General features: G+C 36.7%; 1 protein-coding gene across 1 annotated transcript in view; it reads left to right on the top strand.

Annotated features, from left to right (window-relative positions):
* EPHA7 (EPH receptor A7) overlaps positions 1 to 5047 on the top strand; it is a 163108-nt gene extending 158061 nt beyond the window's left edge. Inside the window, exon 17 of the mRNA XM_058835176.1 lies at positions 4184 to 5047. Within this exon, the coding sequence (XP_058691159.1) occupies positions 4184 to 4379 (196 nt within the window). The 3' untranslated portion in view covers positions 4380 to 5047. The remainder of the gene's footprint in view (positions 1 to 4183) is intronic.
* Positions 5048 to 26747: the final 21700 nt, after the last annotated feature.

Raw genomic sequence — 26747 nt, 5'->3', positions numbered from 1 at the left:
CATGAGGCAGGAAGCTATTTGCAGCACTATGCTCTACTTCAGTTTCTCCCCAGCTGGCATCAGTCATTAATACTTACCCAGCAGCACCCATGCTTCCCTACAGGGTAAGCAGAAGATGATTGTGAGGAAGGAATATTTACTATGCCAGCAACAACAAAAGCAATGTCTATCTACAATCAACAAACTACGAGTCAGGGAGACCACTCTTCAGTGCAGAAGTCGTTAGTGTTGGTCAAAACAAATGAAAACAAGAAAAAGATATGCATTTACAGTGGGGGGAGTTGTTGAATACGGAAGAGCAGAATGTCAGGCTTACATGGACTGCCCAGTTAACACCAGTGTTACAAGCTGAAGGAGTATATTTTATATAATGTTAAAATTTTTCTGTTGGCAATGCAATCTTAAGAAGGAGCTGAATGTCAGAAAAAAAACCAAAACCCACCTGGTGAAGGAATTATGTCAGGGAAGCAGAAGAAAAGAGTTACTTTTTGTGATTTTACACTCCTTATAATGAATGGGGGGAAGGTCTCTTCACATTCATTTGAACTGTTATAAACATTTCTTATGGATTTTTTGACATTAATATAGCTGTATTGTTGAAAATCATATGCAAACTAATGCTTGACCTGTGTCATCTGCTTCTGCATTATTTGCTGAAAAAGCAATAAGATATACCTTAGAAATATTACCTGCTTCCTGTATAGCAAAGTATCTTAATAATTATTGAAAAGGGAAGAAAAATCTGTATAAATTAAGCCTTTAAGTAGCTAATACCATTTTTACATTTGTATATTTCTAATAGGCTTTCACAAAGCTGAATTTATTTTTTTTTTTTTTACATCAGATGCTGTCAAGTTATTTAAATATATATATATATATATATATATAATGTTTTCTGAAGTGGTTGCATGATATTTAAGGTTGAATTTTCAAGTATAAGTTACGAGACCTTTGCTTTGGCTACCACAGAAACAGAAGCCAGATACCTTAGCAAAGACTTACATATCTGCAAATGTGTCACTGAGCCATTGCGGCATACTTTTGCAAAACAATATATTATATTTGGCATTGCTTAGACCATAAGTTCTGTTGTGTTGTTGCTATTGTCTTTAATTTAAAGCCTTTTGGTGGTGGAATCCTTGTTGGCTAAGGTCAAGGAGCATTAGTAAGCAGATGAATATGATGTAAATTGGTAGAAGCCATTTGCTGCAAGTAGGGAGATATCTCACAGAGGTTACATCCAGCTGTTACTTGGCTCACTCTCTCTCCTATTTTCAGTATAAATGCCAGAACAAGACAACAGACTGACTCCACTCATGCTTATTGATAGCTGAATCATGGCTATCCATGGTTCAGGATGCTGATGGATGGACATGTAATACCTGTCTGGCATCCTTATGCACATGGCTCACCTTACTTTTTTTGTGATTTCATGAAAGGCCTACTTTTCTGGAACTTCTGGAAATGTTATATATCTCTTGGGTGAGAAAGGCATAGAAAGACTGACTCTACAGTACTGGGCTGTGGGAAGGTGTTACAAAAAGGCCAACATGATATTTTCAACCTCTGTGTAGGAAAGGAGAGACTCGTATATTGGTATTCAGATGTTGCCAGACACTTTGAGCTGCAGCTGCTTGCCTGGGTAAAGGCTGGTTAGGGTAAGCCTTGTCCAAAACTACTTCTTAAATTACTTCCTGCACTGTACAATCCCTTCCCTTCCTGATGCACCTTTCCTTGTCAGAAATCCCTTCCTTCTCCCTCTGAAAATCTTGTTTATGGCACTTCTGTGGGAATGAGGAGACTGTTGTTCTGAGTTAAATGGAGATTTTTCTTGGAAGACATTGAGTGGCCTTCTTTTCCCAGAAGAGCTAGTGTCTCAGTCTGTAGGCAGCACACTTTTCCATATCGTTCTGACTCTGCTCAGCTATTAGATGAAGTGCATGTGATCTGTTTGATCCTTCTTTACGTGTATCTCCTGTTGAAAGGATGAATTTAGGCATCTAATTCAGAGAAGTTTAGGGTCTGTGAATCCCTGACACATCCTGATTTACTGTTGGGATACATGATGGCTTACCCAGGACACTTGGAGAGCTAGCTCTCAATGGAGTTTCCTTTATGTGGAAGTTACAATGTGGGTAGTAACTTTTGCATTCTTGCTCTCATTATTGATTTCAGATAATGGCCTTGGCATGTACCAGAGACTGGATAAATAAGTACTAAAGCCAACCATACAGATGTAGCAACCAAAAGCTGAAGTGATCCTTACTTCAGAGGCTTTATCTACTGTCTTTGACTGACCTTCAGTTTCTCCAAACCATTTTGAGTTTCCATCTTTGTCCAGGGAGATAGACTGTCTAATTCAAATCTGGAATGAGATGGGGCAGCATGGCAGCTAGAAAAGAACCATTATGATAAGGAAATTTTCTCACTGAATTGCCATGAGTTGCACAGGGATCTTCATCTCCCATTTGTTGATGTTTCCCACTTGCTAGCTTGCTCCTGGGCTCTGCTCTGGTGAAGCTGGGCAGTGAGAACTAGTGGCAGCCAAGAGTAAAGCTGTGCCACAGTCCAGGGTGGCCCTGTACCCTATCTCATGAATCTCTATCTGCAGACCTTCGTTCTGGTGCTAACCAAAAAAATATCAGGAGAGAGAGCCAATTCAAGTATAACTTGAGGTTTTAAATACCTATGCATCAAAGTGCCATTTTTGACTACCATTTTCCTTTAGCTTTGAATAAATTCACATGTCAATCATTTTTACTAATTCAAAGGCTTGTCTTCAAAATACTAAAAGGACCTACCAGAGTAAAAAAGTTCTTCCTTTTTGAAATGATCTGTCCTCAGAGTGCCTTTTTGATGAATTCCTTTCTCATGCATTCCATGCATTACTAGGGCTTCAAAGGGCAGGTGCAAAAAAGCCTAATAGAAATGAGATTTAGCTTAGTTAATACCTTCCCTTCATGTAAATTTAGTCCCTAGGACACTTTACTAGAGACAGAGGAAAGCTTTCTGCCATTCCATCAGATTGCTTCCTCTAGCTCTTCTTTTTGTTTGGTAAGCCTCAGATATTATGGCTATTAATAATATCAGATTCTCTTCTCAGTTTATCATAAAACATCTGCTCCCATTTTTTCCAGTTTGGTGACAGAGATGTATGGCATGCAATGATGTGTTAATATCGCACGTCTCTTGAATGAGTCTCTTCCCTTTGATTCACACTGTTAAATAATCTATTCCATGTGCTGTAATGACAGATACTACTTTGGAATCAGCTGTAAGAATATTGGTTGGTATAGCAGGGGGACATTCCTCTGCTGGTTTGTTTTTCTTTAGTATTAGTCTTGCATTGGCTTATCTCAATGTCTATAACAAATTGCTTTTCTCCCAGGAATTTTCAGATAATTTAGTTAAGAGATTTCTAGCCATATGTAAAATAATTTCCCTTCAGTCCTGGCCTATGTCCATCAGTGCTAAAGCTATATTGTTCAGAGATTTCATATGACTAGTCTGTCACTAAATGTACAGTAAAATCCACATCTTATTCTTGCCTTTTCTAAGCTCTGGGTTTGTTTTGTTGGGGCTTTTTTAGCAGCACAAGTAACATAAATATTGTCTTCAGGTGCCTAATATCGTATAATGACTGACATGAGTCAGTTAAAATGTTTCATAAGATTCTTCAGCCATACTGAGAGCTTCTGATAATATTGGGTTAAGGGAGAGTCTACTTTCATTAGCTTATGTCCTAGAATCTATCTACCTTGTGTACGCTTTTTTAATTAAGCAGAGTTAAATTGAACACACCCATTCCACCCTTGTCCTGCTTCTCTGTTTTAAACACTTATTTACATCTTCTCCCAGTACTTAATTTTATACCCTAATCCCCATCTGAAAAACTGCACCTCATTCATTTCCTTTGTTTCCAGTACTGAAATTGTCAAGTATAACCCTGTGGCTCATTGAGATCCAACGTGAAACACAACTACATTTCCTTCATATTAGAGGTGTTTGCTTGGGAATTTTTGATTTTATTGGTGTTTACCTAGCTGGTCAATGAGCATTTTTGTCAAATAGTGGTGTATACATGGCAATGAAAATGATAGTGTAATTTGCCTCTATTACTTCCTGATATCAGGATTCTGCTGCACTGCAAATTTCATATCTGTTGTTATTATTTGTTTGACAGAATCAAAAACATGCCAGGTGCTTTGCAAAACAGAGAACAAGAAAAATCCCTTTCCAGAAGAGATGACAGCCTGAATAGAAATGGCATAATGGCAGGAGACAAAGGAAGCAGAAAGGGGAAGCAAAACAAGAGTTATAACCATAAGATCATGAGATTGGTTTGGAGGCACAGTGAACGCTATGAGGCATTTTTTTAAAGCCCATAAGGACTGTAGTTGGGATTAGAGAATGGAAATGTAGAAAAGAAGCATGGAAAGGAATGGAGAAGAAGGGAGGAACAGACTGGCAACAGGAGGAAGAGTAAACAGAGGTGTATGGGAGAGGCCAGAACACACATCTGACAAACTGAGGATTATGACTAATGACAAGAATGAAAGACCACATCTGAAGAGCATGATGATTTCAGGAGGATGGCGAAGCAGGACATGGCGATGCTGCTAGGGAGAGAAGAGCCAGCAAAGCTGCCCTGGAAGCCTGCCCTGGAAGCTCCTCACGCTAATATAACCCTGCTTCCCCATCTTCTTTCTAGCTCCCCTCTTATACATAAAATATGTATATAGAAGAGCAAAGGAGAAGGAGAAGCTAAACAAACTTTTCAAAGATCGTGCTGGGGAAGAAGTTTAAGCTGGGATGATACAGATTTACTCCTAATGATACTGCTCGTGGTAGCAAGAGGCAGAGAGCATTCTGTTAGTCATACTCCTGCAGATGAATGTATGTGAGTCTTTGCCTCTGCCTACAAATAGACCATGTTGAGAAATACTCAGCAAAATCATAATACTCCAGCCAATCTGGGACATTTTAAAATGTCCTTTCATTCCAGAACAGAAAGAAGCAGAAATTATATCACCCACAGTGAAATGGAAACAGGAAAGAAGAATATTTTAACAGTTTTTTTTTTTAATGCTGAAAATAATAATTTCAGTATTACAGAAAAATGTAAGGGGGATTTTACTCATTGTAAAAAAGATACATTTTATAGCTTTTCATGAAATTTCTGATAAAATTGGGAAATATTTTAATTACATAGGACTGTTTTTTCTGTTGTTTTTTTTTTGTTTTGTTTTGTTTTTTTTTTTAGAAAATGAGTATTTTTAAAAGGAAACAGAAAAATTGCCATGTTCGGTCTGTCAGACGTTTTAAAATACCCTGATTTCCAAGGTAAGAATTCTTCAGGAGTAAGAAAGCTGAAAAGTGGCCAGTCTAATCTCTTCCTCACTTCCTTCTCCTCTGCTTCTGTGATCAGACATGTCTAATGATTAGTCTTCAAAGAGCAAAGCCAGTTTCTATGTCTCCCTGAGAAAAGGCATTTTGCCAACTACTTTAAGAATTTTTAACTGCATCTATTTACAGGAAGTCGCATTTTCGCTGCCGACTATGTCTCCACTCAAATCCTCCTCAAAGCTCTTCCGTTTTGCCTGGAAAGGTTTATCAGAAAGCATGCTGGAAAGGCTCAGATCTTTCCGTCTCCAGTGAAACTGTTTCTGAACATAGTTATAGCTTAGCAGATGTACTGGTATGACAGTTTGAGAGACTACTGCTGTTAATGAAGTATTCTATTACCTTGGCATATATAGACACTTCTCACTTGGTACTTCTGACTGCAAAGTGTTGATGTTTAGGCTATTATAAGTACTTGCGCATTATAATTTTTTTGTAAGTTTTAGAGGACAGAACTGGGTAAATTTTTCTTCTCCTTCAGGGTAACACAGCTTTTCATGGCTCATTCATCTTGAATGTACACCAGAGTGATTTCGAGTTGGATGTTGTGACACTTTATCAATATGACGTCCATTTTTAATTTCTTGTAGCAGTCGAATGATTTAAATATTGTCTCATGGAGACAATGGCCTCGTTTAAGAATATCTTGGTGACTCTGGTGACTCTGGATAAGATTCTAATAATTTGTCTGAGTGAGAAGGAGGCAACTGAAAGTCGTAGCTGAGATATTACCAAAAATCCCTAATTGGTTGGATTTGTCTGTCAGTTGCTTGAAGATTTTGGTAAATGGTGGCTTATTGGGTTCTCAAATGCCAGCAATGGCCAAGCACTTTCTTTTAATTTTCTTCAATTTGAACTTTGCTTAAGTTAATTAAGCCTTTGTCATCTCAGGGTAGTATTTTAGCAATGAGGTTTACAAGACTTTCTCTGTCAATGTAAAAACTTCAGCTGCTAAAGAACATAAAAAGTATAGACAGTAAACTCAATGCTCAGCAGTGCTTGAAGAATGATTCCCACCTCAGTAATTTCTCTCCATTGTTATTGAAATAATACTGGGTTTAAATCCCATAGCCATGGAGTCAATTTACCAAAATCTTCCCTGCCTAAATTATTCTTCAATTAAATGTAGTTCAAAGTTTTATAATAATCCACCTATCATTAAAAAATGGGACTGCAAAGTAGTGTCATAGTATCACCCCACAATACAGAGTTTTTACATATCATTTTTACATATTTGAAAGAAATCCATTAACTCAGTTGCATACAACTTTTTGCAATAAGAGACACAGCATAAAGCAATATCAAAACATAGGTAATACTTCTTGTAATTTTATTCAGCCAAGCTCCATATTCTGCATAATTTTGCCACTGCTTCTGGAATGATAGCAGATATGCAGGCTATCCATACCTACCTTATGGTGCTGAGAGGATTCAGCTGTGTGGCACCTTACCACCCTCTGCTACCAAAAAACTAATAAAATTTCCACTGGGAAAAGTGGCATAACCTCTGGGAAATGAAGTTTAACCTACCTTCTGCATTCAGACACTGAACTGGATGCATGATTTGGGAAGGGATTTACTACCAGCTACCTCAGTAGCCACAAGGTGTTACAGGAAAAAAGATTGAAAAAAACCCAAACTATTATAATGTATTCTGAGACTGAAGGACAGCATGGTTATTTTGCCTATGTATTAATTTCTAACCTTGCCTACACTTCTCACAATCCTTCCCTGATGTTGTCTGTCAGCTTTTTCAACAAGACACCTGGTTGTGCATAAAGTAAGAGTAGCTGCACAGACGCCCACATAGCCGTGTGTAGCTGGCTGTGTGCCTTGCTAGGAGTACAGTCCTGTTTTAAGGCCTCCACTGATCCCTACAGATTAGGGACACCTTCAGCTGTTGACTTCCAGACATCTTCAGGGCGCTACATCCAATATGTACAGTTCAAATGCTTCCCAGATCAGGGCGGTGCACTATGATGAGTAGTCTGAATTTGTCCTATATTCTGTGAATTTACTTCCTTCTTCTGTTGATCTTCTCTCCCTGTCTTGCCCTTCTTTCTCCTGAAGTAGAATGACCAGGGCCGCATGAATTATTCAACATAAGAGTGTATGATGTATTTATACAGTGATATAGCGATACAGTGTATTTATACAGTGATATATATATATATATATGTTTTCTATTTTGTTTACAATTTATTTCTTAATCATCCAAATATCCTGTTTCACATTTTTACTTGATACTGGGTGCTTGACTTGATGTTTTCAGAGAGATGTCTGATGTTAATTCCTTACTTTTTTCTTCTCAAGCAATAGTTAATTTGTAGTCCCTGCCTGTGTGTATAGTTAGACTTATTTACCCCTTGTTCAGTTCTTTCTGTTTTATCAGATTTCATCACTCCTTCATGGCCAAGGGCATTGAAAATTGTGAAATCATTTTGCAGTTCTTTCCTGGCAGTTCCTTACTGATTTAACTTATAAAAACATTTTGTATCAAACTTTCTCATCTGACAGTTCTTAGATATCACATTTCCCTTTAATACTAATAAAAGTACTTTTGCTTAAATCCTTTGTTTTATTTCATGCTTCAGTCCAGGAATCTTTGCATACACTTAAGTGCCCAATTACTGTAATTCACTTCTATGTTTTTAAGGTTGGGGGAGGGAAGACTTCAAACTATTGTCATTTATATTTTATTAACTGGAAACCTTAAAAGTAGATTTTAGACCTTCTTATTGCCTTCTGGTTCTGACAGAGTGGTTATACAACTTTCAGAGTGAAAAATTGCTAAGGGCTAGATCTATAAACTGCGTCTTGGAATGCCTTTAGCCTGTTAGATGTCCTGTCTCCTTGCAAAAGCTGTAAACCCATATTAGTCATATCCCTCTACACTAAAAGAGAAAATCTGCAAGTTAAGCAACAACCTCCACCAACTCTTTCATACTGAGCAGGGAACAAGTCTGAGTGATCAGAAGAAACATCCAGATGGGGTAAATTAAACCAGGGAGTGATGTACTGATACTGGTATATTTTCAACACTGCATTACTCATGGGACTGTAAAGTGCTGTTAGGTAAGACTTGCAGTGTCTCTCCCACAGCATCTGTTTCTCTTGTTGATCCCACCATTTCCTGCAGTGAGCTCTAGAACCAAACTACAATCCTGAGGTCACAATCCCTCTTCCTCTCTAGCCCAGTGGATGTTGAACTTTCAGGGTTAGGCAACAACTGAGTGGACTTTGGACTTTCATGCTTGACCCTGTCAGCATGAGCGCTCAAAGCTGTGTTTAGCCACTTCTATCTTAGTTCAAGTCTAAGCTGGGGTCTAAGTTCTAAGAACTAACAGCAGAGAAAGCAGTGAATAATTTAAATCCCAGCTTTGCAGACCAGTTAAATTTGCTTGTGTAGATAGGACACACTCTAGATAACCCATAACTTACCTTCACTCAAATGGTATTCTTGCAATTCTCCAAAATCTATACTCAGTCTACACAAGTGTTGTGCCATGTGAATACTGACGGTATGTAAATGTAGACAGGTGAGTAGACCCTATGAGTTATAAGTCAGTACATACCAAACATCCATCTTACATAGTGGGGAAAAGGAGTGAGCAAAATAAGTGAACCATGACTGACATTTAGTGTTTCTCAAGCTGAGTTGCATGGTGAACATTTGAGACAAAGAACTGAGACCATATTTATATATTTATTTATGTTTTAAAATCATCTTCACTTGCCCATATTAAATAAAAAAACTAAAAAACCCAAACAACAACAAAAAGTCAACAAAAAACACAAACAAACAAAAGATCTTACCAAAAAAAACACAAAACACCAAACAAACAAAAAAACGCACCACAGTTATATACTGTACTTATTTTTCTGTAGTTATAAAAGTAATTATATAAAATATATAACTATACCAATCTGGCCAGTGACAAAAGTGAACCAGCTGTCAGAGGACGTTTGGGATGACGAATTTCCATCTGTTCTGTTACATCTCAGGTGCCTGTAAATCTTTCTCTGAATCAGTACAACTTTGAGAACTAATAAGCCAAAAATTAAGAGACTCTGCAAACTATCAAATCAATCTGTGCATTTTTTTAAAAAAGGACAAGCTCTGAATGACTGCTATCTTTATCTCTGTCATCTATATCTATGTATCTATATTAATACAGGCTAGTTCACACATTTGTAGTTATTTTCTTACTTTCTCAGTTTGTTAGATTTATATGTTGGCACAGTCTCTCCAGTGCTTCAGCATTTTTTGTTTTGCTGTTATTAACATTAATGTGTTCTATGTTTTAATTGATAGTTATTAATTGAGTAAGAATGTCAGGTATCAATAAAATAAAAGACAGTGAACAGAAAATTTGGATTAAGGAAAAATTAATAACAAATCCCAGGTCAGCCTGTCCTTTCTAGTGTGTACTGGGCAGGCACAATGCTTTTTGTAGATAATACCAAAATGGCAAAGTGGATTTTTATGCAGACACCAAAAAACACTAAATCTCTTTCTAGGCCTCATATACTTAGAGACATGAAGGAAATTGTAGAAGGTTCTGTTTTCGAACTTATCCAAAAACATCTAAGTGATAATTTTTGCCAGTTCTGACATTGTGTGTTCACACCAGATCCTGGAAAAATTCCCCTTCCTTGTTCACAGCCCGTGTCACCAGCCTTTCTAGCTCTTTTTCTTCCATGTAGTACACTATTGAAGACTTCATTGGTTGTTGGTTGCAGGCTTACTCATGAAAAAATGTCCTTTTAGCTGTGTTTTGACTGTAAACTATACCTACATTATTGAAAGACCAGTTTCAATCTTTTTTCCTATTCCAAAACCCAGATTTAGGAAGTGATAAATGACTGACTGATTCTTCAGGGGAAAAAAAAATAAAAAATAAACCTCTACTAATTCTCCTGAAGAAAAACACTTCCTGTAACATACCTAAGGTTTCCAAAAGTTTGGGATCTCAGTTTGAAGCCATTTATGGGACTCTAGCTTTTTTGAAAGTACTGATTTCCAAACCTCTAAAATACCAGAATTCTTAATTTATTACAAACTAAAGAAATACAAAAAGGCATCTTTAAAAATAAAAGGAAAAGCCTTAGTGAATTTTCTTTGACATTTTAGGACCTTGATTTATTTTATGCTCAAGTTTTCTCTTTCTTATAAATACATACACATATGTTTACACTTTCACAGAAAAGAATCATAGAATGAGAATGAGAATGAGCTAGATTGGAGAAGAGTTAGATTGAGTCCAACCCTTAACCTTGTTCTGCCACATCCACCACTAGATTATGTCCTTAAGAACCACATCAACACAACTTTTAATACCTCCAGAGATGATGACTCTACCACTTCCCTGAGGAAGTCTTTTCAAACGCTTGAGAACCTTTTCCATCAAGAAATTCTTTCCCAGTACCCAACATAAATCTCCTCTGGCACAACTAGAAACCATTTAATCTTGTCCTACCATTCGTTACCTCGAAGAGACCAGCCTCTTGTCACTACGTTTTTCCAGGTAGTTGTAAAGAGAAATAAGGTCCTCCTCAGCCTCCTTTTCCCCAGGCTAAGCAACCCCAGCTCCCTCAGCTGCTCCTCATTAGAATTGTGCTCAATTGTGTCAACTCCTCACCAGCCTTTCTCTGGATCCACTTTAGCTCCTCCATGTACTTGTGCTGAGTCACCCAGAGCTGGACAAAGTACTCAAGGTGTCACCTCACAAGTGACAGGTGCTGGGGGACGATCACTGCCGCAGTCTTGCTGGCCACACTAGTTTGATAAAAGCCAGGATGACATTGGCCTTCTTGGTCACCTGGGCACACAGCTGGTTCATGACCAGCTGGCTACTGACCAAAACCGTCCTGTCTTTTTCTGCTGGGCACCTTACCTGATACTCTGCCCCAGCCTGTAGCACTGCATGGCTTTGTGACTGAAATGCAGCACTTTGCCTTGTTGAACCTCACGCATTTGGCTTTGGCCAATTGATCCACTCTGTCCAGATCCTTCGGTAGAGCCTTTCTACCCTCCAGTTGATCAACAATCCTGCCCAGCTTTGTGTGCTTTTCAAAGTGACTGATTGTGCATTCAATTTCCTCATTGAGATCATTGATAAAGATTAAACAGAACTGGCCCCAACTCTGGCCCCCAGGGAATGTCACCAGTAACTGTCTGCCAATGGAATTTATCTCCATTCACCACCACTTTCTGGGCCTGCCATCCAGTCGATTTTTACTCTGCATACACCATCCACACCATGAGCAGCCAGTTGCCCCAAGAGAATCCTGTGGGAAATTTTGCCAAAGGCTTTGCTAAAGTCCCAGTAGATACCATCCACAGCCTTTCCCTCACCCACTAAACTGGCCACCCCTATCATAGAAGGCAATCAGCTCGGTCAAGCTAGACCTGCCTTTCCTAAACCCCTGCTGGCTGGGCCTGATCCATTGGTTGTTTTGCACATGCTGTATGATCTCACTCAAGTTGATCTGCTCCAACACCTTCCCCAGCACTAAGGTCAGCCCTTCTTGTAGACAGGTGTCCCATTTGTTAATCTGCAGTCATTGGGGATTCCCCTGGTGAGCCAGGATTGTTAGAAAATAATGGAAAATGGCTTAGTGAACCCTTATCGCAGCTCCCTTGGTGCCCTCAGGTGGATCCCATCCAGGCCCTGTGACACTTGTGTTCACCAAGTGGTGTAGCAGGTCACTGAAAAATTCCCCATTTATTATGGGGGCTTCATTCTGCTCCCCATCCCTTTCTTTCAGCTCAGAGGGCTGTTTACCCCCCAGTGTCTTAACAACTACTATTATTATTAAAGACTGAGGCACTGCCTCTGACTTTTCCTCATCCTTTGTTACTATATTCCCACTTGCGTCCATTAAAGGATGGAAATTCTCCACAGCCTCCTTTTTGTTGCTGATGTGTTTATGGAAGCATTTTATATTATCTTTTACAGCAGTGGCCAGATAAAGTTCTAGTTGGGCTTCAGCCCTGTAAGTTGTCCTCCTGCATAATCTCATGACATCCTTGTAGTCTTCCTGAATGGCCTGCCCCTTTTTCTAAAGGACATAAATTCTCTTTCTTCCCTGACTTCCACTCAAAGCTCTCTGTTAATCAAGGGTGATCTTCTCCCTCACCTCAAAAAAGTGGCAGGTGGCAGCAGCCTGCTCCTGTACTTTTAAGATTTCCCTCTTAATGCGCATCCAACCTTCCTGGATTTCTTTCTCCTTCAGGACTGCCTCCCAAGGGACTTTGTCAGCTAGGCTCCTAAAAAGGCCAAAGTCTGCCCTCCAGAAAGCCAAGGTCTGCTGATCCCACTCCTTACTTCTGCAAGAATTGCAGACTCTAATATATCATGATGGCTGTGCCCAAGAAGCCCTCTGACCATCTCTTCATCCTAAAGCTCTTCTCTGTTCACAAAAAACAGGTCCAACAGGACCCTTTTGGGGTCCTTCAGAAGTTGTGTCAGGAAAGAACCTTCCACACACTCCAGTAACCTCATAGACCATCTTCTCTCTTGTGTATTTCCAGCAGACATCTGGTAAGTTGAAGTACCTCATGAGAACAAAAGCCATGTGAGACTTCTAGCTGCTTGCAAATTACTTCTTCCACCTCTTCATCCTGGCTGGGTGGTTTCTAAGAGATTCCCATGACATATTCCTTGTTGGCCTTTCTTCCAATCCTTACTCGTAAACACTCAACCCTAACATCACTGTCATTGAATTCTAGGTGATCAAAATACTCCAATCCTTGTCTACTACCCCTCCTGAAGAGATTTTTGCCATCCATTTCAGCACTCCAGTTGTGTGGGTCTCCCCACCATATTTCTGCAATGGCAACTATGTCATATTTTTCCTGCTGCACCAGGACTTCCAGCTCCTGTTTGTTGCTCATGCTACATGCATTGGTGTAGATGAATAGCCAGGGAAGTCTCTCAGCTTTAATATTACAACTTTTAACCAGTGGACAGCAAGTCTAATCAAAGCTGAAGTATCAAGGAAAACAAATTGAGATGGTCAGTTTTGAGGCAGGTTTTCTAATAAATACAAGGAGTTGGTTATATGCTTCATTAAATATTTCAGTTAAGTGAAACTTAGAAAATGCATTGTTGTCAACCATAATTAATACCAATTTGGACAAGAATATTTCAAACACTACTGTTGTAGGTCTTGGTTGCTAGATCCAGCATAAATTTCTTTAGGCAGTTCAAGATATAGAGTTTTCTTATTATAAATTTATCATTATTTACATTGTGAATAATTTGTCAATTTATAGGTAAAAATATATGGAACACGATCTTGCTGAAAACTTCATGCTTTAATGTTTTCTTATGTATGTTAAAAACTCAACTTATAGCTTTGGCTTCTAAAATATATAGAAAAAGTAGTCAAGGCTCACTGAAAATGATAAGCACAGGCTTTTGTAGATGACTAAAATTAAGTTTAAAGTTCGTTAGACATAATATTATTCATCTCAGCCAAATAAAAATGTAGAAATTGTCACATTGTTCCATTCAGAATTATATTTTAGCTGTACAGTTATGAAAACTGTACATTCATTTTGATGGTGAATAGAAAATGATGGATTTGGATATTTATGTAATCACATTTTAATTATCACCACAGCTGGGCATAATTCCTTGTGCACAGCCAGGCAAAATTCTTGGGCAAAGGCCTAAAAGCTTTGCCTCTAAGTTTACCAGAAATTTTATCTGTCTACACACAGGTACACACAGATATTCAAGCACACATTCACAAATAGATGTAGAGAAGACTGTCAAAAGGTCTTATCTTTATTTCCTGTCTCAGAAACTAGAGAATATGTTAAGAATAAAATAATTTAAGCAAACCTTTGCCTTTTAGCAATATCTGAATCAAAATTTCGCAGAAACCTTCCTGTGTATAAAGATGTAATTTTATGAAAATCCAACAAAAACAAACACTGAGAGATGTAATCTGCATTCTTACTTGGTTTTTTGTGTCCATACTTTGCTTTTAATTTGGTGATGGCTTTATTTTCCACCTCTTCACTTCCATGCTTTTGGAGAAGGTTAATGCAACTGCTGACTAACTGCATTCCTACAAGGGACTTAAGAAGTAACCTCAAAATTATACAATGTGTGCTCTTAAGTAATGAAATAGTCCCTCTGTCACCCTTGAAAATAGCAGGCACTAGTTTCACCACTTCATTCCCTCCAGACTTCTCTCACATGCATTTTGTAGTCAGGTATTCCCCTGGGAAAAAACAATGCACAAGTTCTGAAACTTTTTTTTTTTTTTTTTAATATATATATATATATAGATATAATTACCAAGATGGAATGGAGTTGGTGAGGTGAATGCAACCAGGATTTAAAAATATCAAGTGCCATTAGGTGACATTAAATGTAATGAAATCTCAAGGTCAACTTAATTTCCTGCATCTCCTTATCTCTTTGACACATAGTACTGTATCTCAGTAGCTGCCACCAACAGCTACCATCAGTGTGCTTGGCTAATTGGTAATCAGTCATGTCACTTGGTGTGATCTCATCCAGTCTCACTATTGAACCTGAGTGCAACAACAAAAAAGGAAATTGAAAACTCTTAGCAGCTATGTGTTTAGTCCACATATTTTCAGCAGCATTATATGCCTGCAGTTCAAGCTTTCATTATACTACGCTAATGGACATGTTTGGATTTGATGGGTTTGGGAGTTATTCATATAGGAATAGTCTGTAGCACTAAAGACCATGGCATTTAACTACCAACCAAATTAGCCCCATCAAATGCTGAAAGATAAGATTTCTTAGCAGTTCAACAGCATTAAGATAGGGAAAAAGCATTTAAATAAAATTCCTACTCACATATCCCTTCTTATCATTAACCATTTCAGCACAGAGTGTACCCATTGTAGCTGAATGGAACTATCTCATTGCTGGGATGTGATCCAGCAAAGTGCTTAAGTACAGCTAGAATATAAGGACAAGAATATCCCAACAAAGTTACTACGTGATGACTCGCAAGCTTATAAGTGCACAGAATTGTAGGTAGGTGCTTTTCTGGATCAGGGTCTAAGGAATGAGGCATTTAAGATCAGCCTTTCATGTGCTAAAAAATATTTACAAATCTTTTTAAGAGATGACATATAAAGAAAAATTACTATCTTGTCTTTGACTGCTAAAGTCAGGACAACTTCATATGTGAAAATCCTGCACATTGAGTGATCACTTCATTCCCAAACTAAGCAGTAGTCTGAAATGGCAAGCCTAAAGTGCTAATCTCTGTTACTAATAAACAAAAGTAAATCACGGCAGAAAACTCGTTTATGTGCAGTAATCTCCAGAGGATTAGCATTTCAAGGGATCAGATTTCCTAAACTCGTCTTTCCTGATAACAGCCTCTGCTGTGAGGTGACACACCAATAGGCATAAATTATCTAGAGCTGCAGATAAGCAGAGGCCATTTGGGGGTTCGAAGTGCAATATAAATAGATGCAAAACAGTAGGGGAACTGGTGCTCATCTCAAACCTCAGAAGGATTAGCAGTTCAAGCTCTGATTTTCTTGCTGTTTTTAGCTGTGATTTATCATCAGACAGTGCCTGAGTGTCTGTCTTATCTGTGATAATTTAATGGCTTAATGGCAGTTCCTTTATCTGGGGGTCATAATTAAGCTTGTTTGATCAGTTTCCTAACAAGCACCTCCTCTGTATTTTTATCTATGCCTATTTTTTCTCTGTGTGTAGCAGCATTTTTGCTAATTAGTATTAACAATATTATTGTTAACAATTACTGGTAATGATAACAATCTCTTAAAAGGTTAGCGTTTATCTGGAGGAGAAGTGCAAGCCAAAAAGGATATAAGACTTTGAATCTAAATACATTTATAGGAGATTTTAACTGTAGTGTCTCATCATCTCCTTGGTTTGTCAGATTCAAATCTAACTCAAATACATAACTGAATAAAATAATTTTCAATTGAATCATATTTCTCTGGTGCAAAATTAACATAAATTTGAAAATAAAGATGACTTCAATCTTTCAGTGAATTTACTGTCCTTCTGTCTTCCTACTATTAAGCTGTTTCTTCCAGTCTCATGAGATTTTTTTCAACAAAAGATGAATTTTAAAACATTATGGCTGTTTTAAAACACAGGTGCCATAAAAATGACATTTTAGCTATTAAAATCACTATTAAAGATGCAACTAATTATTTTTTAAATGTACTGAATATGGATATTTGAAAGGAGATCTTTCTAAAATTTATTTTTTAATACAGTGCAGTGGCAGGCAAACAAATGTGTTAAATGTGGTAGTTTGGGTTGTTTTGGTTTTCTTTTTTTTAAGAAAGATCAAGGAAAAAAGAAAGATATTCAGATTGGTCACACTATTTCTTAATTAGTGATGTAATTTTTATAATGAAACACCTTGGAGGCCACAGGAAGATGTGACTAGGTTATGAAGTGATATTTAAGAGAAAAAAATGACTGACTTTAGAAAGACATCTGAGGAACCTGATCATATGTATATAGAGGCAAGAGTCATGGCAGTAATATCTGTATAAATCTATCCATATGAAAATTTATGTGAATTTGCACATCTATATATGTAATTTTGTATTATGCATATCATGTTATGTACATTTTAGTCATATGCATAAATTTATGCATTCACAGATTGCTTAGAGTTTATCTTTAAAATAGGTCTTATTTAACTTCTGAGGAAAAAATTAATAGTGGGACAAAGAATATATATGGCTAACCTAAATTAATTATTTAGATACTATAATTAATGCAGAGAGACAAGGTTCATTAGAAAGTGAGTCATTCCTCTTACCTGACTTGCTTGTTTTAGAATGAGATTAATTGCTGTTCTTTCTCCTGGCTGTAGATAAACTCCAGGTGGCATGGCTAAGCTTGCAGCTGGTTTTGGTTTAGATGAGACTGTACCCACATGAACGAAATAAATAGGAAATTTAACCATGAGGTTTTCCAATACATTCTTATGAAGTTACCTCCCTGTTCTTTGCAAATGGAAGAACTGTCATAGAAGTATTATATATGTGTGTATATAAACATATTTTCTGCCTCGTGTAGAAAAAGGCTCACCTGAGAATCCTAAATAAACCAATCTTTTCCTCTGGATATTATCAAATAACCTATAATAATACTGATTAAATAGGCAAAGACTTGCAGCCAACTGAAAAGAAAAACAAAATGAAAAAACAACACATCTGTTAGTTGTCCTCTACTAATAATGCAATTTTACTGACTTTTGCTGAGTTTTGCAGGTGGATCAGAAATGGCCTATTCAGATGTTTGGGTTTGGCAAGCAGGAATTGGATTTTAAGCATGCTATCTGGCCAAGAGTACGGGGAAGGAATTTACTTGGAGTATTACAGACTATAATCTCGAAGGAGCTTTTCTCCACACAAAACTCTTCGTCCAGTTCTTGATGAAATCTGTGAGAAACTTTTCACTGACTGCAGTGGGATCAGAGAGAAGGTGCCAGCCACATTGCAGCTGCAGCTGGCAGTTGCCTGGGAAGCTGGAATTTTACTGAGCTATGAAACAAGCAAAATGTGTGAAAGATAGAAATGACAAGGTGTAAGGGAGATTGCAATATAACACACCGAAATCCTTCCCCAGTATCTGCAGCTAAGGCCAGTGACACTTGGGTGCTGAGCTGGCTCTGGGAGGCCTCGATGAGATAAACCCATGCAGTCACTGAGACATGTGCTTTACACATCCAACTTCACAGATAACTTTCCAAAACTAACAAGACAGAAACATTCCTGGATGAATGCTACTTTTGTTGTTGCCAGTATGTGACAAGTTCAGAAGATTTTTTTTTTTCCACCACTAGAACAAATTGTTAAGGGTATATAAAATAGGAATCCTTGCCCAGATCACAGTGAGAACAGAGACAGCATCATGCAGTCACCACTGTGTTATGTTGTTAGTTGTTCACCAGCTAGTGCCAGATACAATATAATCAAATAAATCTCCAAGAACAAAACCATCATAGAACTTTTGAAGAGCTGAAAACTTTGTTTTAAGTTCACCAAAGGTTTCAGTGGATCTTACTGTTGTCAGTATAGAAACAATAAATATCCTAAATATATCTCATTGTCTTAACTTTGGCCGTTACTTGCCATTACTTGCAGAAATAATGCTTATTCTAAAAAAGAAATCGTAGACATTACTAAAAAATTTCTCATGTATCTGAAAACAGAAATAAGTTTTCTGTTAATAATGTAACATTGGTTTCTGTCTCTATGTTCATGGTTATGATTACAACCGGATTAAATCTGTTTTATTTTGTGTAGTTTTGCATTAAAAATTATCATGGTCTGGTAACATATTCAGTCCCACTGTTCTTCCTGCATTTGTAGCTTTAATAGCATGATTTTATTTGCTATATGTATATATTAAATTAAACATATTTGTATACATATACATAGATACTGGTCTATAAAACCATAAATTCTCACTCATTCTTTGATGTACAAACAATTTTCAAAAATCTATTTTCACTCACAAACAGGCATGTTTTTACTGGAAAACAGTCCCAATTGTGATTTGAATACTTCCGTCACAAAGCTAAATTTTGTTTCCACCAGAATATAAATGTAGTTTTCACTACGTTAGATCCAGTTATAGCTCTCTAACGATCTCCATGATATTTAAGATTTTTTATTGTATTATGTTTTGCATAATATGGTTGTCTCATCCAAGCCTCAAATTCTGTTTTCAGCTCTTCCACTGATTTACTATTTTATAATAGAGAAGCCCTTTAATCTCCCTGAACTTCAGTTTACTCGTTTACCCATTTGAAGTAGATGAGGAGACAAGTGCGATTTAATTGATGTTTATAAAGCTCTTTGAGACCTTGTAATGAAAAATAAGAGAGAAGTGATAAATATTCTTAAGGGTACTATTGCTTTCTTTGCTCCAGTTTTTTGCCAAAAAATCTGTGTTATTGCTAAATTTAGTATTATCTGTTTTATTCATATTCTTTTCACAGTCAGAATTCTTAAAGACATAACACCATTTTGTATTTTCATACGCAAATCACCATTTTCCTCCTAAAAATATAAAATATATCGGGCACGTTACAGCTCTGAAAAGACTAGTTTTTAATTTAATATTTCCTGTAATTTCATTATGCCCTAATTAAATTCCAAAATCTGCAATTCCATGTGCAATGGTATACTGCTGTATACATATAGAAACCCAGCAGTATATGGCTTAAAGTGTTCAGCAGAAAAATATATTCAAAATTTGGATGCTAGGGGACAATACAGTAAGAATGATCCTGATAATAACATAAACCATCATCCTGTGACCTATATTCTCAAGAATTAATGCTTATGTATTAAAAACCAATACATTTAACAACCTCTCTATGTAAAAGAAAGTTTTTATTTTCCTTAAAACAAAAGAAATAGTTAGATTTCAATGTGCAAATATATCTATTTAGGAAGAATAATTATTCAACATAACAAAGGGTTTGGTAGTGAACTAGAAATACCAATTTGAGATTTCCTTTGGATTTTTTTGTCTTCAGAAAAGCAAGACAGGCATCGACATATGTTCAGTTTTTGGTCTTTCCATTCTGGAGGGATGGGAAGTGTTGGGTCTATTCCAGGCCTGTTTTGAATTCTAGGATACAGTTTCTCCCATGATAACCTAATTGCATGGTTGCAGAATACCACAGCCACTGGAGCTAATTAATACCAATACTGAAACTTAAGAACTTAAGTGACAGATCAGTGAGATCAAGGCTTGGTCTCTTCTTCTTATATATGGTCTGTAAAAGCTGCTTACTTGGGGAAAAATATCTGGAGTTCTGTAATCATTCTTCAGACACAGTGGGGGTCCTAACAAGGTGAGGGGGTAGACATATTAGCTCATTTTATGATCAGAGCTATTTCTTGGACTTCAAGCAGTAACTTGCTGTTAAGGAACATGACACAAAAAACAGTGCCATCCACATCTCTACTGCTATTTCCTTGCATTTTCTATTGTGCTGATGGGGGAGGCAGTATCACTCTCAGGGACTGAGGGAGATGACAGTTTGGAGAGGGTTATTAATTACCAGTTACTATTCATGGGTTTTCTGTTTAAATGTGCAGGAATATGAGATTTGGATGTGAAATCAAGCTCATATCTCCCAGGCAGCTGTGCTGCACTAGAAATACATAATTTAGAGCACTTCTAACTTCAAGCTCTTGCATGTCATTTTAATGGCTCATTGAAAAAATGATGGGGGGGAAGAGCAAAAAAATTAACTCCTCCCAGATAAGAATCAGAGAGATTATTCCTCTATTGATAACATTGTTCAGGGATGCTGTTTTGGGGAAAAAAAAAAAAAAAAACACAGAAAAGAAGATGGAAACTGCAAGTTGTAAGTATTAAGTAGAAAAATAAGATGCTATAGTTACCATGGTAGGTGTCAGTTGTATCATGTAGCACATAAACCCATGCTGACCTGTAGTGCTAGAGCAGACTGGAAAAAGTCAGCAGCAGTTGCTCCTCTGCTTACAAATCTGAATCTACCACTGGCAAAGAGAATCTCTCTATATGATTTCTGTGACAACTGAAATAATTTTGTGTCTTCCCCACTGCAATTTCAATACGTAGGAAATAGTTTTCATATTGCAAATCTTCACATTTTGCTTGGAAAAGGTCCTGCCAGGGACAGCATGTGAAGTGTTAGAGTTTACATTTTGGAAAAGAAGCCAGATCCTCAGGGAGACGTGATGGAACTTCACTCTCATCAAGATTCTTCCCCAAACACAGGAGAGCTGATATGTTGCTTTGAAGAACCGTGGTTATAAATTAAAAGCAGGCCACCACAAAGGTCAAAAAACCAATGTGCAGAGGCCAAACACTTGCTGTTACTGAAAGTAGTTACAGCTTTATCAAGGCACAAGGTATCAGTAGAGTTGGCATAAAAACAAAAATTTCTCCTGTTGTGAAAAGATTATAAAGATTAGACTTTACTGTGAAGACTCCCTGTGCAGTCCTGTGGCAAAACCCAAACAACTCCCTTGTAATTCAACTTTAGTCATCTCATATCTATTTTTATTGGTTGTCTGTCTGTTTTTTTCTAATTTGACAAATTTCTCAAGCTCAATTATTTAATTAGTGATAACAGCTTCAGAAACCCTAGCTAGATTTGTTCTTTACCTCCTTTGAATAACTACTGTTTTATGCAAGCAGATAAGTCAGTTAGTGACATAGCACATTCATTTGAGCCAAAATTTACACTTTTCCATGGCCAAAATAACTCACAAGGAACATCAGAATTCATATCCATATGCAGTTTATCTTGCATTCATTGACTGAAAAACATAATTACCTCTGTGTAAAAGGAGGGGATGATAATTTTTTACAAAACCTCTCAGAAATTAAATACCTATTGGTTGCCTGTGTTGGTTCATTGCTTTTTCTACATGTATGCAAGGTTGAAGAATTGCTTTCAGATTCCTAATGAAGTAGGAAAAAAATTTAAAATTTCTGAAATTTGCTGATAATAACTGATGATGGTTTGTACATTGTAGTGAAGCATAAATACTGAAATAAACAAGCTTCTGTATTTTCTTCTCCAAATGAAACAAGTAGTTAATTCCTATAGAATTAGGAATGAACATTTTATTATATTTTATTGAGAGCACTTTCTTCTCCTCTGCAGGAAAGGAATGATTCATACTATATGGTGTGAGTTGGCTGTGAGGTTCCACTGAAATTTTTTCTCAAGCCATGTACTTCAGTGGCAATTTGATCCACACAGAGACCATAGCATCATATATAGCAGAACAAACATTCTTGTCAGTTTTGAAAGTTAGTGTTGGTGCATATGCTGCCATTTAAATGTAGAAACACTTTTACACTCTTTCTTCCATTTCTGTTTTTGTATTACCAGTATTTGATGGTGCAACCAAAAATAGAATAAACTTGGTCTGTACCAAAAAGTTTTATAATTTGAACACCATCTTAAGAGGTTAAAGGAGAATGTGGTCTTGGTCTACTGAGTACTGATTGGTCAAAATTCTCCTCCATGTTCTATTGCAATTAATTAGGGATTTTTAATTAAATCTGACTAGCGTCATTCTTCGGGAAGGGAAGGCTCATACTTCAATAATTTAAAATATCATAGCAGAATCAGATACCATCAAAATAAAGAGACACAGATGACTTGTAGAATGGCCTAATTTTTGTAATTACACGATTAGATTCATTCAGAGCCACTGATCTCTTCAGATACATGTGTAGGTCTATTGATCACAAATCTGCCTCACTGTTATACTAACAGATGCACAGTTATTAATCTTGGAAAGAATCCATGTCCCCTTTTCAGAAAGATCAGAGAAGCTAATTAAGTATGACATGGCATCTTGTCTAGAGGAACTGCACTGCCCTTCCTATAAATGGGCAAAATTTGCGCCAGAAGGACAGAACCTATGAAAAAAATAATAAGGAAAAATAATTGTGCAATACATATTTTCTTTTTTTTTTTTTGTTTCCATTTTCTCTGCCGTTTCAAGACAGTATCTTTTCCAGATTACATGTTCAGTGTAACAAGTGCAGTTCTGCAAGCAAATGCATGACACCTGCTAACTGTTCTTCCCTTCTCAAACTTCTCATTTACCAGCCTTTGTTAAGTGCTCCAGTGGGTTGACACAGCAAAATTCATGCCAAAAGCTTCTCTATACAAGAGCACTAATAGCTCAACAGTATGAGCCAGGGTTATTAAACCACATCCTGAACAGTGTCTGGGCTATTTGGAAATATAAATAAATAATGAGGAAAATACAGGAAATCTGTGCTCAGAAGAGATTAGTATTCAGATTGTTGGAGTTCAATTACTGCTAGGAGTATATGCTATACAAAACATAGTATTTGAATACTCATTTTTGTAAGATAAAATCTTAGATGTGTTAGCAGACTTGCCTTGGTGGACAAAAATGAACCAAATCAAAGATAATATCACTTCTTGTCTGCTTTTAAAGATTTTGGCCAAGCCTATCTAAGCAGGTTAATTTTTTTGTGTTACTGTACTTAAACCTATTGAAATGTTTCCATATATGATTCATATGCTGCTTTGGAAATGAGTCGTCCAGAAATTTATGTATCAGGACAAGACTTTATCATCAGAATAAATATATATATTACTGAATAAACAACAAAACCCTTTAGAAAAGAAATGTAGGGGCAGCTTCTGCAATTATTTTGGTCATTCAAATGTTAATAATATTCCCATTCATTTTCTTTCCCTTTTTCTCTGATAAATAATAGTAACCTTAAAATGAAGGTAAGTGATTTCTTGGACTTTCAAAAATAGGGATACTCCTTCCATGAACATCCTCTTTCTCTCTAGGATATCTAAAGGATCTTGTTCCTCCACCTTGACAGAATAAAGATTTCAAATGATCCAGCATGTATTAAAAGGTCAAAGTGTCATTATATAAATTAATCTTGTGACACAATTGCTGCAGAAAAATTTTTAGAGTGATGAGAGTGTGCTACATTGCTTTTCCAATAACTAAGCTTATGAAATTTCTGGGAGATCCATGATATTTGTATGGTGGAGGCTTTAAGACATCTGAATGTGTGGTTAAGTGTATACAAGTGGATGAAGTTTAGCACCTACAGTGCTGGTGTCCTCATCTCGGGAGGCAAAAAGTACAGTAGGGTGGAAAAGGTATCATCACAATATTGGAAATCAAGACTGTAAATCAAGTTCTCAGAAAGAACAATAGAGGAATTGCAGACATTAAAGAATAAATTAGAGCTTTAATTCTCAATTTAACTGAAGATCTTAATTTTTGTAAGGCTGATTATGTTAAATTTAAATCACAATAATCTAAAATAATGGCAGAGGAGCAAGGGACTACATTGGAATACCACCTTGGGTGCACTCAACCCTGAAGAGCATGGTAAGTGATTTTTCCCATAGAATCCATGATCCTGATTCATCTGTTTTACTTAGCTCAAAAGATTATAAATTCTCAGAGCAGTTTGTTTTGTTTTGCTGGGTAGTAGAAGGAAAATAGGAAGAAGTAAAGGCGGGGAAGCATGTAAGGCAAGATTGATTTTGGAGTCTGTAATGGCAGGTTTATTGATTCTGACTCATGAAGTATGAAGTTATAGATTTGTGTGATGTTACAAAGCCAGCTAAAACGGGTACATAATGTCACACACTACCCAAGTATTGGTCAATTAAATTCTTGCTTTATATCTTTTGGCTGTTTAATGTACACTGTAGACATGATTTAACAGCTGGATCAAACATTCAACCTTTTTTTAGGTTACAATTTTTTTAGTAGCAAATAGTATTGTGTACTCTAAAAAAATAGGGCATAAGAACTATATGATTCTGCTAAAAATGAGATTTTACATAAAAAAAAAAGAAGAGAGATGTTGGTGGCATTTACATATTTTTAAACATGTCTAGTTAAATGCAAATTATGCTGTATTGAATAAAATTTTTTGCTTTACTAAAAATTAAAAAACTAATGTACTGTTATTTCTTGTGCATATTGGTGCTTTGTCTGTGAGGATAAGTCCAAACAAAACTCAAAAAGACCTTATGCAGGAAGAAAAATTGTCATAGGTGGTATTTAGTCTTCCAGAGGTATTCCAGTTAAGCATCATGATGATAGATTTCCAGGAAAATAAAATCTTTCAGCTTGGCTTATCTACTGACTTTGGAGTCAACAGAAAGAACAAGTGTGGTATTTAAGTTATTTAGAGTCCTAAAGTAAGCTATTTGCTGTTTGTGTAACTTAGGTTTTGAGTGTTTTTCTTTTCACTGACAGTAGAACTGGCCAGGTATGCAAATATTAGCCAAGATGATCCAAAATTCTTATTCTCAATTTGACCTGGGGTGCAAAAGTATCTGTGATGCTTATGTCTGACACGTCTAGAAGGTGGTATGAATACAGGAATTTATTATTTTTAAGTGTGATGGTTGTATGGAAAAATGCTTTAGAAAACAAACGACAATAAAGAATCTTCAAAAGATATATTTTTTCTACTGTTTTTGTCTAAAGCAAAGATGAGCACCATTAGAAGAGTATATGGTTCTACAAACATGCAAAGATGAACCTTTACAAGGCCTTTTAGAAATCTATATGCATGATTGAGCACCACTGCACTCATGTCTGCCCTGTTCAGCTTGTTAACATGGATCTAGCTAATGTAGCCAGAGTAGCAACAGCCCGTACATAAGCATTTTATACAACTGGATAAAAATTATTTGTTTCTTTTGATATCAAATATTTCTCTCTAGTTCTGTTTCTAAAAATGTCTACTGCAGCATTCTTTATCTCTATGCATGCACATGTAAACCCACATATACCTACACACTATTCTGAACACAAAAACCTTATACTAACAGTTAAAGTACAGAGAAAACATGAAGCTAAGAGAAAGCTTTTGCTGTTATCTCTATTTCTGAATTGAACTTGGAGACATGAAGAGGTTAGTATTACTTAAGTGATGTTCCACAGCAAATCTGAACAATTAGAGATAACTATTCTGTGCCCTTCTGGTGGATTTGAGATTTTCATTGATCTCCACATTATGGGAACAGTCATGAAAACTTTCCTGAAGGATCAGATTGTTTGTCTCTGAAGACATGCTTAGAACATACTTAGGCCTTGTATATCCAGTTTTCTTTCTTGCAACAGACAGAGGGTGGCCAAAAAAGTCCCTTATAATATGTGACACGAGTGAATAATATAGGACTTATACATTCTGTCAGCTGCATTCTCCCAAGTAGTTTTAGATATATAATTTTAGAATTAGCCAGATTGCCATCATGCTCTGGCATGTCTTGAGAATAATTAGAAGCTAGACTTCTATAAAATATTATCTGAGTATTGGAATCATAAAAGTAGCTTGAAAGCAGCCCCAATACACAAGGTAAGATGTTATGAAATAACAGGAAAAAACAGGAAATAAATGGAACCTCTGGAAATACTTTTAATATTTATAAAAATACTATAAGAATATGAACAGCATTTTTGAGAGCAATTTGACTATTGCTAAAGGTTGCCACGACTGATAATTTTTCACACAATATTTAGAAAAATAGTAATAATATGTTGAGCCATAAAGCTATCATGGCATGTGCCCAGGAACCCATTGTGAGATCCCTTGAATTCATGTGTGTCCTGGTGTACAACCAAGAAAATATTCACACAGGGCAGCCAAGAATTCTATTACCCAGCAAATCTGGAGATTGCACAGAAACCTTAGGTGGTCAGCTAAACAGAAAATGCTGTGCAGGACAGCTCTGCCAGCAGCCAGCAGGGAAAGCTGCATAGGGGAGCTCTATTAATAACACTT

Source organism: Poecile atricapillus, chromosome 3, assembly GCF_030490865.1.
Source record: "Poecile atricapillus isolate bPoeAtr1 chromosome 3, bPoeAtr1.hap1, whole genome shotgun sequence".
In the NCBI taxonomy this organism is placed as follows: domain Eukaryota; kingdom Metazoa; phylum Chordata; class Aves; order Passeriformes; family Paridae; genus Poecile; species Poecile atricapillus.
The sequence above is the reverse complement of the archived record's forward strand: the minus strand, read 5'-3'. Positions and strand labels throughout refer to the sequence as shown.